General features: G+C 46.6%; 1 protein-coding gene across 1 annotated transcript; it reads left to right on the top strand.

The window, feature by feature from the left end:
- Positions 1-329: 329 nt before the first annotated feature.
- Positions 330-15,521, top strand: LOC115191188 (zinc finger and BTB domain-containing protein 46-like; the record flags this gene model as incomplete). The annotated part of the gene is made up of 3 exons (XM_029749122.1): positions 330-559; positions 14,180-14,403; positions 14,651-15,521. Coding segments are annotated over exons 2-3 (1,060 nt in total), but the record flags the coding sequence as incomplete, so codon positions are not given.
- Between the last annotated feature and the right edge of the window lie 1,204 nt (positions 15,522-16,725).

Here is a 16,725-nt window from a genome sequence, read left to right on the forward strand (position 1 = left end):
TCTCTATAGCAGTGTTTCCCAACTCCAGTCCTCCAGTATCTCCAACAGCACACATTGTTATTGTAGCCCCGGGCAAGCACACCTGATTCAACTTGTCAACTAATCATCAAGCTCTCAATGACACTCTGGGGTCACTAAAGATCCCATGTCACTTATGGTAAGAGTAGGGGTGTCCTGGCTACATTCCTAATCTGACCCTCATACTGTACCATAATGCCTCTATACCTCAACAACTACACATACAGGTACATATGATGTATGTCGTACGTGCACACTCTTGCACAGACAAATGCACACGGACAGGCACAGACACACAGACACACATGGACGCCTCTACACAAACACACACACCTTCACCTATCCTCCTCACACCTTTCTTCCCTCTCCTTCGGCTTATCCCAGCTGATCCAAGTGGTGAACACTTTCACCTTGGAGTTGGGGAGTGGCCCTGGCTTTAGAAGAGAGATGGAGAGGGATTGGAGGAGAGGTGGAGAGGAGACTTTAAGACGCCTTGGATAAGCCTGCTGGATCCGCTTTCCTCCACTTTCGTCACTCCATGGTAAGACTGTAGCCCAGGACCAGAGCCAGAACTTTGGATCAAACATATGGACGGGGACGGGGACAGGGGACAGGGGACAGGGACAGACAGACAGACAGACAGACAGACAGACAGACAGACAGACAGACAGACAGACAGACAGACAGACAGACAGACAGACAGACAGACAGACAGACAGACAGACAGACAGACAAAGGGACAGACATAGAGTGGGAGTGAGTACATACAGACATGTACAAGTTGCCTGATGGACAGTCCTGATGGACAACACAAGAGATAACACTGCATCTATTCATTGTTTATGGTTTTATTTTGTTGTTTCTGTCGCCAAACCTTCTCTGCCTCTCTTCCCGTGTGTGTGCATGTGTGTATGTTTCTACTGTGTGTGTGTGTGTGTGCATTATTTTAGCCTGTGCCTGTTTAGTTGATGGGCTGCCACCCCATCGCGGAGCCAGAGCAGCTCTGTAGGATTGGGGATTAACTCCAGGATAATGGTCTTTCTGTAGGATTGGGGATTAACCCCAGGATAATGGTCTTGATGCCCAGTTGACTGGAAGGAAAGCTGTTTAAAAAATATTGTCTGCCTCTGAGTCAAACTGACAGAGGCACGTCTTAGAGGCTCTCTCTGTTTCCCTCCTTCGCTCTCTTTTCCCTCTCTCTCTTTCTACCTCTCTCTCTGCCTCCCTCTTTCTCTTTCCCTCTCTCTCTTTCTACCTCTCTCTCTGCCTCCCTCTTTCTCTTTCTCCCCCTCTCTCTTTCTATCTCTTTGACTCCCTCTCTCTCTTTCTACCTCTCTCTGTCTCTCTCTTTCTCTGTCTCCCTCTCTCTCTTTCTACCTCTTTGACTCCCTCTCTCTCTTTCTACCTCTCTCTGTCTCCCTCTTTCTCTGTCTCCCTCTCTCTCTTTCTATCTCTTTGACTCCCTCTCTCTCTTTCTACCTCTCTCTGTCTCCCTCTTTCTCTGTCTCCCTCTCTCTCTTTCTACCTCTTTGACTCCCTCTCTCTCTTTCTACCTCTCTCTGTCTCCCTCTTTCTCTTTCTCCCTCTCTCTCTTTCTACCTCTTTGACTCCCTCTCTCTCTTTCTACCTCTCTCTGTCTCCCTCTTTCTCTGTCTCCCTCTCTCTCTTTCTACCTCTCTCTGTCTCCCTCTCTCTCTTTCTACCTCTTTGACTCCCTCTCTCTCTTTCTACCTCTCTCTGTCTCCTCTCTCTCTGTCTCCCTCTCTCTCTTTCTACCTCTCTCTGTCTCCCTCTTTCTCTGTCTCCCTCTCTCTCTTTCTACCTCTTTGACTCCCTCTCTCTCTTTCTACCTCTCTCTGTCTCCCTCTTTCTCTGTCTCCCTCCCTCTCTCTTTCTACCTCTCTCTCTCTCCCTCTTTCTCTTCTCCCTCTCTCTCTTCTACTTTCTACCTCTTTGACTCCCTCTCTCCTCTTTCTTCTACCTCTTTCTGTCTCTCCCTCTTTCTCTGTCTCCCTCTCGCTCTTCTCCCTCTCTCTGTCTCCCTCTTTCTCTGTCTCCTCTCTCTCTTTCTACCTCTTTGACTCCCTCTCTCTCTTTCTACCTCTCTCTGTCTCCCTCTTTCTCTGTCTCCCTCTCTCTCTTTCTACCTCTTTGACTCCCTCTCTCTCTTTCTACCTCTCTCTGACTCCCTCTCTCTCTTTCTACCTCTCTCTGTCTCCCTCTTTCTCTTTCTCCCTCTCTCTCTTTCTACCTCTTTGACTCCCTCTCTCTCTTTCTACCTCTCTCTGTCTCCCTCTTTCTCTGTCTCCCTCTCTCTCTTTCTACCTCTCTCTGTCTCCCTCTTTCTCTGTCTCCCTCTCTCTCTTTCTACCTCTTTGACTCCCTCTCTCTCTTTCTACCTCTCTCTGTCTCCCTCTTTCTCTGTCTCCCTCTCTCTCTTTCTACCTCTTTGACTCCCTCTCTCTCTTTCTACCTCTCTCTGTCTCCCTCTCTCTCTTTCTACCTCTCTCTGTCTCCCTCTTTCTCTGTCTCCCTCTCTCTCTTTCTACCTCTTTGACTCCCTCTCTCTCTTTCTACCTCTCTCTGTCTCCCTCTTTCTCTGTCTCCCTCTCTCTCTTTCTACCTCTCTCTGTCTCCCGCTCTTTCTCTGTTCTCTTCCTCTCTCCTCTTTCTAACCTCTCTTCTGTCTCCCTCTCTCTCTTTCTCGTCTCCCTCTCTCTCTTTCTACCTCTTTGACTCCCTCTCTCTCTTTCTACCTCTCTCTGTCTCCCTCTTTCTCTGTCTCCCTCTCTCTCTTTCTACCTCTTTGACTCCCTCTCTCTCTTTCTACCTCTCTCTGTCTCCCTCTTTCTCTCTCTCCCTCTCTCTCTGTCTACTACCTCTTTGACTCCCTCTCTCTCTTTCTACCTCGTTCTGTCTCCCTCTTTCTCTGTCCTCACGCTCTCTCTTTCTACCTCTCTCTGTCTCCCTCCTCCTCTCTTTCTACCCTCTTTGACTCCCTCTCTCTCTTTCTACCTCTCTCTGTCTCCCTCTTTTCTCTGTCTCCCTCTCCTCTCTTTCTACCTCTCTCTGTCTCCCTCTCTCTCTTTCTACCTCTTTGACTCCCTCTCTCTCTTTCTACCTCTCTCTGTCTCCCTCTTTCTCTGTCTCCCTCTCTCTCTTTCTACCTCTTTGACTCCCTCTCTCTCTTTCTACCTCTCTCTGTCTCCCTCTCTCTCTTTCTACCTCTTTGACTCCCTCTCTCTCTTTCTACCTCTCTCTGTCTCCCTCTCTCTCTTTCTACCTCTTTCTCGCTCTGTCCCTTCATGTCTCTTCATTTCTCTTTCTCTACGTCTCTCGCTGTCTCTATCTCTAACTCCTCCCTCTCTCTCTCGCCTTCTTTCTTTCTCTCCATCTCTCTGCCTTTCCTCTCCCCTCATATCTACTTCCTCTCAGGTCAAGTTGTTGTCCTTGCTTAGAGCGACAACAAAAAAAGAGAAGAGAAAGGGAGTGAAAGGAAGGAGCCCCATTCCCTCTCTCCATCACCCGTCTCTCTGTCTCTTCTCCTTAGTTGTCAGGTTTGGACCTAAAGTACCTGGGTTGTGACGGGATCAGGGTAGTTGGGATGTGTGTACAGTAATGTATGTGTGTGTTGTGATTGGTAGTTGGTGTGGGTGTGTGTCTGTGTGCTGTGTGTGTGTGCAGGGAAGCGGTAATGTGTGTGTGGCTTGAGGATGGTAGTCACTTCTGATTTGGGCTCTGTAAGGGTGACAGAGACTTAAAGCTCTGGTGGTATGCTTTACTGAGAGCCCCTGAGTGCTTTGTCTCTCTCTCCTCTCTCTCTGTTTAACTCTCTTTCTCTCCCTCTCTTTTACACACGCACATACACACACACACACACAAAAACACACACACTGTGTGTAGGGGACACAAAATGATTAAAAGACCCCCGTCACACATACACAAAACCCATTAATCTGTCTCCTGAACATTTCTCTCTTTTTTCTCTGAAGAAAAGGAGTTCACTTTAGTTTGCTATTCGATGTCCCTGTGAAAGAAAGCAGTCAGGCGCTTTAGTGTTGAAGAATGCCAGGTTCTGCGGCCTTGTCTGTCTATCACTAATTTAAATGAGTCACGTTCATTTGTTTTGTTTTGCTGGAGCTGTATGAATGAAGTGTGTGAGTTAGCGATATTCATCACCACTGAGCACAGACGTCAATTCAACGTCTATCCCACGTTGGTTCAACATAATTTCATTGAAATGGCGTGGAAACAATGTGTATTCAACCAGTGTGCCCAGTGGGTCAGTTCTATTATTTTCTATTGATCCTGTTCTTTCTTTCTCTCTTTCTCTCTTTCTTTCTTTCTTTCTTTCTTTCTTTCTTTCTTTCTTTCTTTCTTTCTTTCTTTCTTTCTTTCTCTCTCTGTCTCTCTCCCTCTCTCTCTCTCCCTCTCTCTCTCCCTCTCTCTCTCTCTCCCTCTCTCTCTCTCTCTCTCTCTCTCTCTCTGTCTCTCTTTCTTTCTCTCCCTCCCTCTTTCTCTCTCTGTCTCTCTGTTTCTCTCGCTCCCCCCTCCCCCCTCTCTACATATAGCAGTTTATTTTTAATGTGATTCATCTTGTGTTATTTCAGATTGATTGAGAAACATTTTCTTTAGTTCTCCAAGACGACCCGGTTCAGCTCTGTTGTATTCTCAGGAGAAGTCAAGGACTATGGAAACTGAGGTGTATTGCACCCTGATTAAGGCTGTAATGCTATATAAAACAAAGCAGAACTTTCCGATCCAACTTTCACAGCACATACATCCAATTCATTATTGGTGTATTCCAAGAGAGGCTAATCATTCCCCTTGGTTGGATGATTGTTTTTAGCAGCAGTAGTCCTTTGCAATGGACTGTACTATTCTCAATATTCTCCTAATGGTTCACGTTAATTACCACTACTTAAAAGCAGCCAATTAGGCAAATGATCCATGGAGTTCAGAGGTCGAAAGACAGCTCACTCCATTAAAGTAATTTTTTCCCTCCCTCTCGCTCCCTCTCTCCTCTCCCCTCTCTCTTTCTCTCTCTCAATTCACTTCCAATGGATTTATTGGCATAGGAAACATATGTTTACATTGTCAAAGCAAGTGAAATAGATAATAAATAAATGTGAAATAAAAAATCTAACAGTAAACATTACACTCATAAATGTTCCAAAGGAATAGAGACATTTCAAATGTCATATTATGTCTATATACAGTGTTGTAACAATGTACAAATAGTTCAAGTACAAAAGGGCAAATAAATAAACATAAATATGGGTTGTATTTACAATGGTGTTTGTTCTTCACTGGTTGCCCTTTTCTTGTGGCAACAGGTCACACATTTTGATGCTGTGAAGGCACACTGTGGTATTTCACCCAATAGATATGGGAGTTTATCAATATTGGATTTGTCTTCGAATTCTTTGTGGGTCTGTGTAATCTGAGGGAAATATGTGTCTCTAATATGGTCATACATTTTTCAGGAGGTTAGGAAGTGCAGCTCCATTTCCACCTCATTTTGTGGGCAGTATGCACTTCTCTTGAGAGCCAGGTGGCCTTTCTCAATAGCAAGGAATTTCTCACTGAGTCTGTACATTGTCAAATATTTCCTTAATTTTGTGTCAGTCACTGTGGTCAGGTATTCTGCCACTGTGTACTCTCTGTTAAGGGCCAAATAGCATTCTAGTTTAATCTGTTTTTTTGTAAATTTTTTCCAATGTGTCAGGTAAATATCTTTTTGTTTTCTCATGATTTGCTTGGGTCTAATTGTGTTGCTCTCCTGGGGCTCTGTGGGGTGTGTTTGTGTTTGTGAGCAGAGCCCCAGAACCAGCTTGCTTAGGGGACTCTTCTCCAGGTTAATCACTTCCTTTTAGGTGGTTGTAGAACGGAACATCTCTTTTCAGGATTTTGATAATTAGTAGGTATAGGACTAATTCTGCTCTGCATGCATTATTTGGTGTTTTACCTTGTACACAGAGGACATTTTTGCAGAATTCTGCATACAGAGTCTCAATTTGATGTTTGTCCCATTTTGTGAATTCTTGGTTCTTGAGCTGAGCCCAGACCTCACAACCATAAAGGGCAAAGGGTCATATAACTGACTAAAGTATTTTTATGTCAAATTTTATTTTCCTTTTGATGGCATAGAAGGCCCTTCTTACCTTGTCTCACAGATTGTTCGCAGCTTTGTGGAAGTTACCTGTGGCGCTGATGTTTAGGCCAAGGTATGTACAGTTTTTTGTGTGCTCTAGGGCAACGGTGTCTAGATGGAATTTTTATTTGTGGTCCTGGCTTTTTTGGAACACTATTATTTTTGTCTTACTGAGATTTACTGTCAGGGCCCAGGTCTGGCAGAATCTGTGCAGAAGATCTAGGTGCTGCTGTAAGACCTCCTTGTTTGGGGACATAAGCACCAGATCATCAGCAAACAGTAGACATTTGACTTCAGATTCTAGTAGGGTGAGGCCGGGTGCTGCAGACTGTTCTAGTGCTCTCGCCAATTCGTTGATATATTTGTTGAAGAGGGTTGGGCTCAAGCTGCGACCCTGTCTCACCCCACGTCCCTGTGAAATGAAACGTGATTTTTTTTGCCAATTTCAAATCAAATCAAACTGTAGACCTTACTGTGAAATGCTTACTTACAAGCCCATAACCAACAATGCAATTCAAGAAAGAGTTAAGAAAATATTTCCCAAACAAATGTAAGTAAAAAAATTATAAAAAGTAACACAATAAAATAACAATAATGAGGCTATATACAGGGGGGTACCGGTACCGTGTCAATGTGCGGGGGTACAGGTTAGTTGAGGTAATTTGTTTATGTAGGTAAGGGTAATGTGACTATGCATAGATAATAAACATCGAGTAACAGCAGTGTGCAAACAATTGGGGGGGGGGGGGGGGGTTCAATGTAAATAGTCCAGGTGGCCATTTTATTAATTGTTCAGCAGTCTTATGGCTTGGGGGTAGAAGCTGTTAAGGAGCCTTTTGGACCTAGACTTGGCGCCCCTGTACCGCTTGCCGTGCGGTAGCAGAGAGAACAGTCTATGACTTGGGTGACTGGAGTCTTTGACAATTTTTTGGGCCTTCCTCTGATTTCACGTAGTATAGAGGTCCTGGATGTCAGGAAGCTTGGCCCCAGTGATGTACTGGGCCGTACGCACTACCCTCTGTAGCACCTTACGGTCAGATGCCGAACAGTTGCCATACCAGGCAGTGATTCAACCGGTCAGGATGCTCTCGATGGTGCAGCTGTAGAACTTTTTGAGGATCTGAGGAACCATAACAAATCTTTTCAGTCTCCTGAGGGGGAATAGGCGTTGTCGTGCCCTCTTCAAGACTGTCTTGGTGTGTTTGCACCATGATAGTTTGTTGGTGATGTGGGACACCAAGGAACTTGAAACTTTCAACCCGCTCCAATACAGCCCCGTCGATGTTAATGGGGGCCTGTTCAGTCTGCCTATTCCTGTAGTCCACGATCAGCTCCTTTGTCTTGCTCACATTGAGGGAGATGTTGTTGTCCTGGCACCACACTGACAGGTCTCTGACCTCCTCCCTATAAGCTGTCTCGTCATTGTCAGTAATCATTGTTGTGTCGTCAGCAAACTTAATGATGGTGTTGGAGTCGTGTTTGGCCACGCAGCTGTGGCCAAACAGGGAGTACAGAAGGGGACTAAGCACTAACCACACACTTGTTGTTTCTGTACATGGATTTCATAATGTCGTTTGTTTTTCCCCCAACACCGCTTTCCATAAATTTGTATAGCAGACCCTCAAGCATGAGAAGACTTTGCCTTTGTTTTGGTTGGTTTGTTTGTCAATTAGGGTGTGCAGGGTAAATATGTGGTCTGTTGTGATGTAATTTGTTAAAAAGCCAATTTGACATTTTGATTGGTGTGATCAGTCCGTGGTTCCAAATATTGGGGAAAATGCCAGAGCTGAGGATGATGTTAAAGAGTTTAAGTATAGCCAATTGGAATTTGTGATCTGTATATTTCGTAATTTCATTTAGGATACCATCAACACCACAGGCCTTTTTGGGTTGAAGGGTTTGTATTTTCTCCTGTAGTTCATTCAATGTACCGTCTCTCTCTCTCTGCCAAACTCTCTCTCGGTCTCTCTCTTTTTTCTAGGTCTACTGAAGCGCTAAATCTCATTAGTGTTCCCTCTATCTCTATCTGGATCTCCCTACATCTCTCTCGGCAAGATGTTGTTTTATCCTCCAGCCACACGTTGTTTTCTTTCAATTTGAAGCGTAATTTAACATGTCGCTGTAACCCCCCCCCCCCATAACCCCCCCCAGTCCCCAGCATGTTGTTGTGTGTGATTGGGTTATACTCCCTATAATCTAAACCCCTTAACTTACCACCCAAGAAAATGTTTGTCTACTTTATAAACATGATGAAAACTGTGTGTACCATCATTAGAAAGTCCATGGTCAATATCTTTATTTAACTACATTTTACGTTTGAGTAATTTAGCAGACGTTCTTATCCAGAGTGCATTCATCTTAATATATCTAGGTGGGTCAACCACATATCACAGTCACTGTAAGTACACTTTTCCTTAATAAAATAGCTGTCAGCAAAGTCAGAGCTGGGAGGTGCCACCTTTGGCAGCGATTACAGCCTCGAGTCTTCTTGGGAAAGATTGCCACACCTGTATTTTGGGAGTTTCTCCCATTGTTCGCTGCAGATCCTCTCAAGCTTTGTCAGGTTGGATGGGGAGCGTCGCTGCACATCTGTTTTCAGGTCTCTCAAGAGATGTTCGATCGGGTTCAAGTCCGGGCTCTAGCTGGGCCACTCAAGGACATTCAGGGACTTGTCCCGAAGCCACTTCTGCGTTGTCTTGGCTGTGTGCTTAGGGTGTTGTCCTGTTGGAAGGTGAACCTTCATCCCAGTCTGAGGTCCTGAGTGCTCTGGAGCAGGTTTTCATCAAGAATCTCTCTGTACTTTGCTCCATTCATCTTTCCATCGAACCTGACTACTCTCCCAGTCCCTGCCACTGAAAAACATCCCCACAGCATGATGCTGCCACCACCATGCTTCACCGTAGGGATGGTACCAGGTTTCCTCCGGACGTGACGCTTGGCATTCATGCCAAAGAGTTCAATCTTGGTTTCATCAGACAGAGAATATTGTTTCTCATGGTCTGAGAGTCCTTTAGGTGCCTTTTGGCAAACTCCAAGCTGGCTGCAGAGATGGTTGTCCTTCTAGAAGGTTCTCCCATCTCCACAGAGGAACCCTGGAGCTCTCTCAGAGTGACCATCGGGTTCTTGGTCACCTCCCTGACCAAGGCCCTTCACCCCCGATTGCTGAGTTTGGAAGCTCTAGGAAGAGCTCTAGGAAGAGTCTTGGTGGTTCCAAATTTATTCCATTTAAGAATGATGGTGGCTACTGTGTACTTGGGGACCTTCAATGCTGCAGAAATGTTTTGGTAGCCTTTCCCAGATCTGTGCCTCGACATAATCCTGTCTCAGAGCTCTATGGACAATTCCTTCGACCTCATGGCTTGGTTTTTTCTCTGACATGCACTGTCAACTGTGGGACCTTATATAGACAGGTGTGTGCCTTTCTAAATCATGTCCAATCAATTGAATTTACCACAGGTGGACTCCAATCGAGTTGTATAAACATCTCAAGGATGATCAATGGAAACAGGATGCACCTGAGCTCAATGTTGAGTCTCATTGCAAAGGGTCTGAATACTTATGTAAATAAGTTATTTCATTTTTTATTTTATTTTTATTTGCACACACACACAAAAAAAGCTGCTTTCGCTTTGTCATTATGGGGTATTGTGTGTAGATTGATGAGGGAAAAAATGATTTAATACATTTTAGAAAAAGGCTGTAACTTAACTGTCACGCCCTGGCCATAGAGAGGGTTTGTTCTCTATTTTGGTTAGGCCAGGGTGTGACTAGGGTGGGCATTCTATGTACTTTTTTCTATGTTTTGTGTATTTCTTTGTTTTGGCCGGGTATGGTTCTCAATCAGGGACAGCTGTCTATCGTTGTCTCTGATTGGGAGCCATACTTAGGTAGCCTTTTCCCACAGGGTTTTTGTGGGTAGTTTATTTCTGTTTAGTGTTTTGCACCTTACGGAACTGTTTCAGTTATTATCTTTGTTATTTTTGTTTTAGTGTTCAGTTTATCAATAAAGCATGAACACTTACCACGCTGCGTTTTGGTCCGATGATTCCTCCTCTTCGGACGACGAAGACAACTGTTACATTAACAAAATGTGAAAAAAGGGAAGCGATCTGAACACCTACCGAATGAACTGTATTTCACATAATACACAGGTTACATGGGTCTTCTCAGTGTTATAAGGTGATATTGTATTACAGGATAAACACATGTCCATTTAAAGTAGAGTGAAAAGCACCACATTCAGGGTGAGGGTCAGAATATCATCTTAATGGCAGAAATGTACCGGGAGGTGTCTGCTCTGCTCTCTAGATTTTTCAAAGTGCAGAGATTGGCCAATCCTTTATGCAGCTTGATAATATGCTAGAAAGCCTTGGTGAAAGGGGGAGAGGAGGAGATGGAGGAGAGGATGAAAGGAGGCAGGGTGACAGGAATAATTGTGTCCTTAAAAGCTGTGGGGTTTGTGTTGGGAGGTGAGAGGTGAGGTCTTTCAACGCCTCCATCAGTCCAAGGGAGGTTAGACGCCACATAGATTTTTGACAAGTGAATGAGAGGAGAATTAACTAGCCTACATCAAAACATGCTTTTAGACAGACTGAGGTACAATGTCATTTCACATTGAAGCAAGTTTCTCCTATGCCAATGGGATTTTCCATTGAACCAAGTTTCTTCTCAGCCAATGGGATTTTCCATTAAAGCAAGTTTCCCCTTAGCCAATGGGATTTTCCATTGAACCAAGTTTCTCCTTAGCCAATGGGATTTTCCATTGAACCAATTTTCTCCTCAGCCAATGTAAGTATAGACTTTTTGACAAGCCAAACCAAACTAAAAACCCTGCTTACAAGGCAACAGTCAGGTGTGTGTGAGGCAACAGTCAGGTGTGTGTGAGGCAACAATCAGGTGTGTGTGAGGCAACAGTCAGGTGTGTGTGAGGCAACAGTCAGGTGTGTGTGAGGCAACAGTCAGGTGTGTGTGAGGCAACAGTCAGGTGTGTGTGAGGCAACAGTCAGGTGTGTGTGAGGCAACAGTCAGGTGTGTGTGTGTGAGGCAACAGTCAGGTGTGTGTGAGGCAACAGTCAGGTGTGTGTGAGGCAACAATCAGGTGTGTGTGTGAGGCAACAGTCAGGTGTGTGTGTGAGGCAACAGTCAGGTGTGTGTGTGAGGCAACAGTCAGGTGTGTGTGAGGCAACAGTCAGGTGTGTGTGAGGCAACAGTCAGGTGTGTGTGAGGCAACAGTCAGGTGTGTGTGTGAGGCAACAGTCAGGTGTGTGTGAGGCAACAGTCAGGTGTGTGTGAGGCAACAGTCAGGTGTGTGTGTGAGGCAACAGTCAGGTGTGTGTGTGAGGCAACAGTCAGGTGTGTGTGTGAGGCAACAGTCAGGTGTGTGTGTGAGGCAACAGTCAGGTGTGTGTGTGAGGCAACAGTGAGGTGGAAGACATCCAGAACCGTTTTAGATGGTTTAGAGAGAGAAATCACACACACACACACACACACACACACACACACACACACACACACACACACACACACACACACACACACGCACACACACACAGGCTTGTCACTCAGCTATGGCCTGTGTTGGTCGACTAGAGGTGTGTCTGTCTGAGTGGATATAGGGGACACACAGGATTGATGTGATCTTACAAGCCATCAGGTTCAGCACAGCTTTCTCAAACATGACCTGAAGTGTGCCGGCCCCAAGCAAATGCTGCTGTCACCTCGGCCAACCACGGCTGTCGTCTCCCTTAACAGCCAATGAGTGGTGACAGCCGCGGCGTTTCCAAAACAAATCAGTGCTGCGCATGGTAACACTATGCGTCCCGCCGATTCAGCACTCACCAAGACGAGAGCAGGAGTGTAAAACGCTAATGCTCTGACTAATGTGTGTGTGTCTGTGTGTGTGTGTGTGTGTGTGTGTGTGTGTGTGTGTGTGTGTGTGTGTGTGTGTGTGTGTGTGTGTGTGTGTGTTTGTGTGTGTTGATCTGTGTTGGCACGTGTGTCTGCGAGTGCAGTTTACATATTTTCTTTCAATTTGAAGAGTAATTTAACATGTCTGTCGTCCCCTCCCCCATACCCACACACTCCCCCCCCCATACCCCCCCCCCCCCCATACCCCCCCAAGTCCCCCCCCAGTCCCCAGCATGTTGTTGTGTGTGATTGGGTTATACTCCCTATAATGTAAACCACTTAACTTACCACCCAACAAAATGTTTGTCTTGTGTTTTGAAGGGAGCCTTTGTCTCTTGTGTTTGTGTGTTGTGTGCGCGCATGTGTATGTGTGTGTGTGTGTGCGTGTTGTGTGTGTGTGTGTGTGTTACTCTTCATTAACCAGTTTGCACTGTCTGTAAGTGCATCAGCATGGCAATGCACTCCTCTCCCTTTGTTCTCTTCAATCCTCTCTCTCCTCTTTCTCCCCCTCTCTTTCTCTCTCCTCCTCCCCTCCCTCTCTCCTCTTTCTCCCCCTCTCTTTCTCTCTCCTCCTCCCCTCCCTCTCTCCTCTTTCTCCCCCTCTCTTTCTCTCTCCTCCTCTCTCTTCCTCCCTCCTCCTTTCTCTCTCTCCTGTGTGTGTTCCGTCTGTCTTTAACCTGTGAATAGTCAAAGGGAACAGAGGGCTCTATCGACTTCTCATCTAATCCTTACCTATTGATTACCACCCTAGTAGGAAGGTCCTCCATACACATGAAGAGGTATTTCCTAGTAACAAAGGGCATTAAGTGAATGAAATGATATTCAGCACATACACAGTAAAGCAGTTCTGCTGAGATCTCCGTTATGTTGAAGAGTTGTGTGTAATCACTGTAGGTCAGTTACTGGGGTGATGGGGAGGAAAGAAACCAGGACTGGCGTGCTCACACACACACACACGCACGCACGCACGCACGCACGCACACCTGTCCACGCGCACACGCACACGCACACACACACACACACACACACAGCCTCTGGTCTTTTTTAAAATAGTTTTTCCATTGATGTTGTTGTTTGTACATCAGGAGCATTATGATAATGTCCAGTATTTATCATGGTCCTCTGCTTAAAGGGAAGATACAGAACTAGTTTTAGGAGCTTTATTTTCGCTATTTTCTGTTGCTTTGATTCGGGTATTTCCAGGCAATTCAGGGCATTTTTTATGCTTTGTGATTATTAGTAATAATGATAAATTGGCCATCAGCATTGCTCATCTCATACCTCCAAGCTCTGTCAGTGTGCTACTGTAACATGCTGGGATACTGTACTGAATGGTGGACTGCTCCTAACCTCCCTCATAACCTCCCTCATAACCTCCCTCATAACCTCCCTCATAAACTCCCTCATAACCTCCCTCATAACCTCCCTCCTAAACTCCCTCATAACCTCCCTCATAACCTCCCTCATAACCTCCCTCATAACCTCCCTCCTAAACTCCCTCATAATCTCCCTCATAAACTCCCTCATAAACTCCCTCCTAACCTCCCTCCTAACCTCCCTCATAACCTCCCTCATAAACTCCCTCATAAACTCCCTCATAACCTCCCTCCTAAACTCCCTCATAACCTCCCTCCTAAACTCCCTCATAACCTCCCTCATAACCTCCCTCATTTACTCCCTCATAAACTCCCTCATAAACTCCCTCATAACCTCCCTCCTAAACTCCCTCATAACCTCCCTCATAACCTCCCTCATAACCTCCCTCATAAACTCCCTCATAAACTCCCTCATAACCTCCCTCATAAACTCCCTCATAACCTCCCTCATAACCTCCCTCATAACCTCCCTCTAACCTCCCTCATAAACTCCCTCATAACCTCCCTCCTAAACTCCCTCATACTCTCCCTCATTAACTCCCTCATAACCTCCCTCATAACCTACCTCACAACCTCCCTCATAACCTCCCTCATAACCTCCCTCATAAACTCCCTCATAAACTCCCTCATAACCTCCCTCCTTCCCATTCTCCCTCCCAGTCAGCTAACCCAATGAAACGTTAACACTAAACTTTCTCTCCCTGCTTCCCTCTCCCTCCCTCAGACTGTCCAGGAGAGGCTAACAGGTCAGCTAACCCAATGAACAGCAACAGGAAAGAGGACATGGAGATTTCGTCCCACTACCGGCAGCTCCTGCGAGAGCTCAACGAGCAGCGGCAGCATGGCATCCTGTGTGACGCCTGTGTCATTGTGGAGGGGAAGATCTTCAAGGCCCACAAGAACGTCCTCCTGGGCTCCTCGCGCTACTTCAAGACCCTCTACTGCCAGGTGGGTGTGGTGGAGGGGAATACAGGTTTGAGTACATTAGTGCTGGAGGACTGGACGTTGGCCTAAATCCCAGATCACATCTTAGTGCTGCTGTCCCATTTGCTTGCTCAATAGGGGCTTAATTGATGATTGGTTGATTGAAAATGGATTATCCTCATTCAATTTAAAGCACTTTGGAGTTTGTGAAGAACACTATGTACAGTAAGGATACAGTAAGTCATTAATACCGTTATTATTCATCTTTCAGGTGAAGAAAGGGGCGGAGCCACATCACCAAACAACCGTCACTCACCTGGACATCGTCACAGCAACAGGCTTCAAAGCCATCCTGGACTTCATGTACTCTGCCCACCTGGCGCTGACCAGTAAAAACGTCATTGAGGTGATGTCAGCTGCCAGTTACCTACAGATGACCGACATCGTCCAGGCCTGCCACGGCTTCATCAAGGCCGCGCTGGACATCAGTATCCGCTCCGAGCTGGCCGACGAACTGGCCGACTTCGAGATGGGGGCTGTCGCGGCCGCTGGGATATGTGGGGGAGGTATAGGGGGAGGTGGGGGAGGTATAGGGGGAGAAAGAGGAGGAGGAGGGTTAGGAGGGGCGGCGTCAGAAGCCCTGGCGTCCATCATATCAGGTGGAAGCTCCTCGCCATGGCTGGAGAGGCGTACGAGTCCGGCCAACTCTTCTGGTGACTCAGCCATCGCCAGCTGCCATGAGGGTAGTGGCAGTACGTACGGTAAAGAGGACCAGGAGACACCCAAGAGCCATGAGAGCCAGGAAGACGGTGGCCATGACTCCCAGCACGCCTGGCCACACGACTACCGCCCCGTCACTGTCAAAGAAGAACAAGTCTCACCCTCCTCCACTTCTCACCCCCGGGAGAGGCTCAGAGTGGGTGCAGGGGCACAGGGGGTGCAGGGGGGAGGAGGGTTGGGGGGAGGAAGTGACGGGGCATGGCAGCCCTCTGGGTCGGGGAGGAGGAAGAACAGGAAGAACAAGGACACAGTCAGACATATTACCCAGCAGACCGAGCTGGACAGAGACAGCAGGCCGGGCTCTCCGCTGCCCCCCGTGATGGGCGTGACTCGTTGGAGCTACAATGGACAGGACATCCCAGGTAGGAGACAATTCCCCTGGGTTCCTGGGTTCCTGGGTACAGGACAGGGGAGGGCAGAATGTGCTATGCTTTGGTTGTATCTACTTAACACATATTTGATAACATGATTATCTTATATCATTTGGAAAGGTAAAAGCACATTTCCATATTTGGACAGTACATATGAATTGTCTTACATAACAAACCTCTTCCCTGCGTGTGTGTGTGTGTGTGTGTGTGTGTGTGTGTGTGTGTGTGTGTGTGTGTGTGTGTGTGTGTGTGTGTGTGTGTGTGTGTGTGTGTGTGTGTGTGTGTGTGTGTGTGTGTGTGTGTGTGTGTGGATAGGTAGATCATTAAGTGGTTATAAAGTGAGGGGAGGCTAATCCTGGGTGCATTAAGGGAGTTGGCTGTGAAATGGGCACACGCATGGTAGCAGCTAAAGAAAACAGGATAATTGCATTGACCCGGGTCTGCGCACGGATTATCCACGTGTCCTCGCCATCTAGACTCCTCCCCCTCTCTCTGGGGTTTAGGGAAGGACCTCTCTGAAGAGGGCGAGAGGAAGGGGAGGGAGAGGGATGATGAGGGAGGGAGGGAGGGAGGCGGACCGATTCATATAGGCTTAATATTCGTTTACCTACTTAACTCTAAATTGTCTTGAAGTCTGCGACACATAATGATCTTAGGCACAACGGACAAGTACAGCAAACTCACACACACACACACACACACACACACACACACACACACACACACACACACACACACACCACACACACACACACACACACACACACAGACAGACACACAGTTTTGGCCGAACCAGAGTAGGTTTACAGGGTAGGCATTACCCAGGAAACGTTCTCTCAGCCTTGACTAAAGGTTACAGGAAATCTCTTGTTGCCGGTGATGTATTTTGGCAGAGTTTGGCACTAGTGCAGCCAAACACTGGCATTTACCTATCAGTGGTATTTTGCCTACCCCATTTTGTGAAAGGTTTTCAGTACAGTAGATCAGGCTGTCAGTAGCTGAATTGCTGTTTCCCCTGGCAGAGCTGTTCTTTAGGTGTGTGAGAGTACTGGTTTAGTTGAAGTCTTGTGTGCAGTAATGGGGTGTTGTCTTTCAGGGGATTGACAGTGTTGGTATTGTGTCGTCTGACCATGGGGTTTTTGCAGTGTGGGTTTAGTGGGCGCATAATTGGTAGGATTGTGTGTTTGAGGATGGG

This window comes from Salmo trutta, unplaced genomic scaffold, assembly GCF_901001165.1.
Source record: "Salmo trutta unplaced genomic scaffold, fSalTru1.1, whole genome shotgun sequence".
Classification (NCBI taxonomy): domain Eukaryota; kingdom Metazoa; phylum Chordata; class Actinopteri; order Salmoniformes; family Salmonidae; genus Salmo; species Salmo trutta.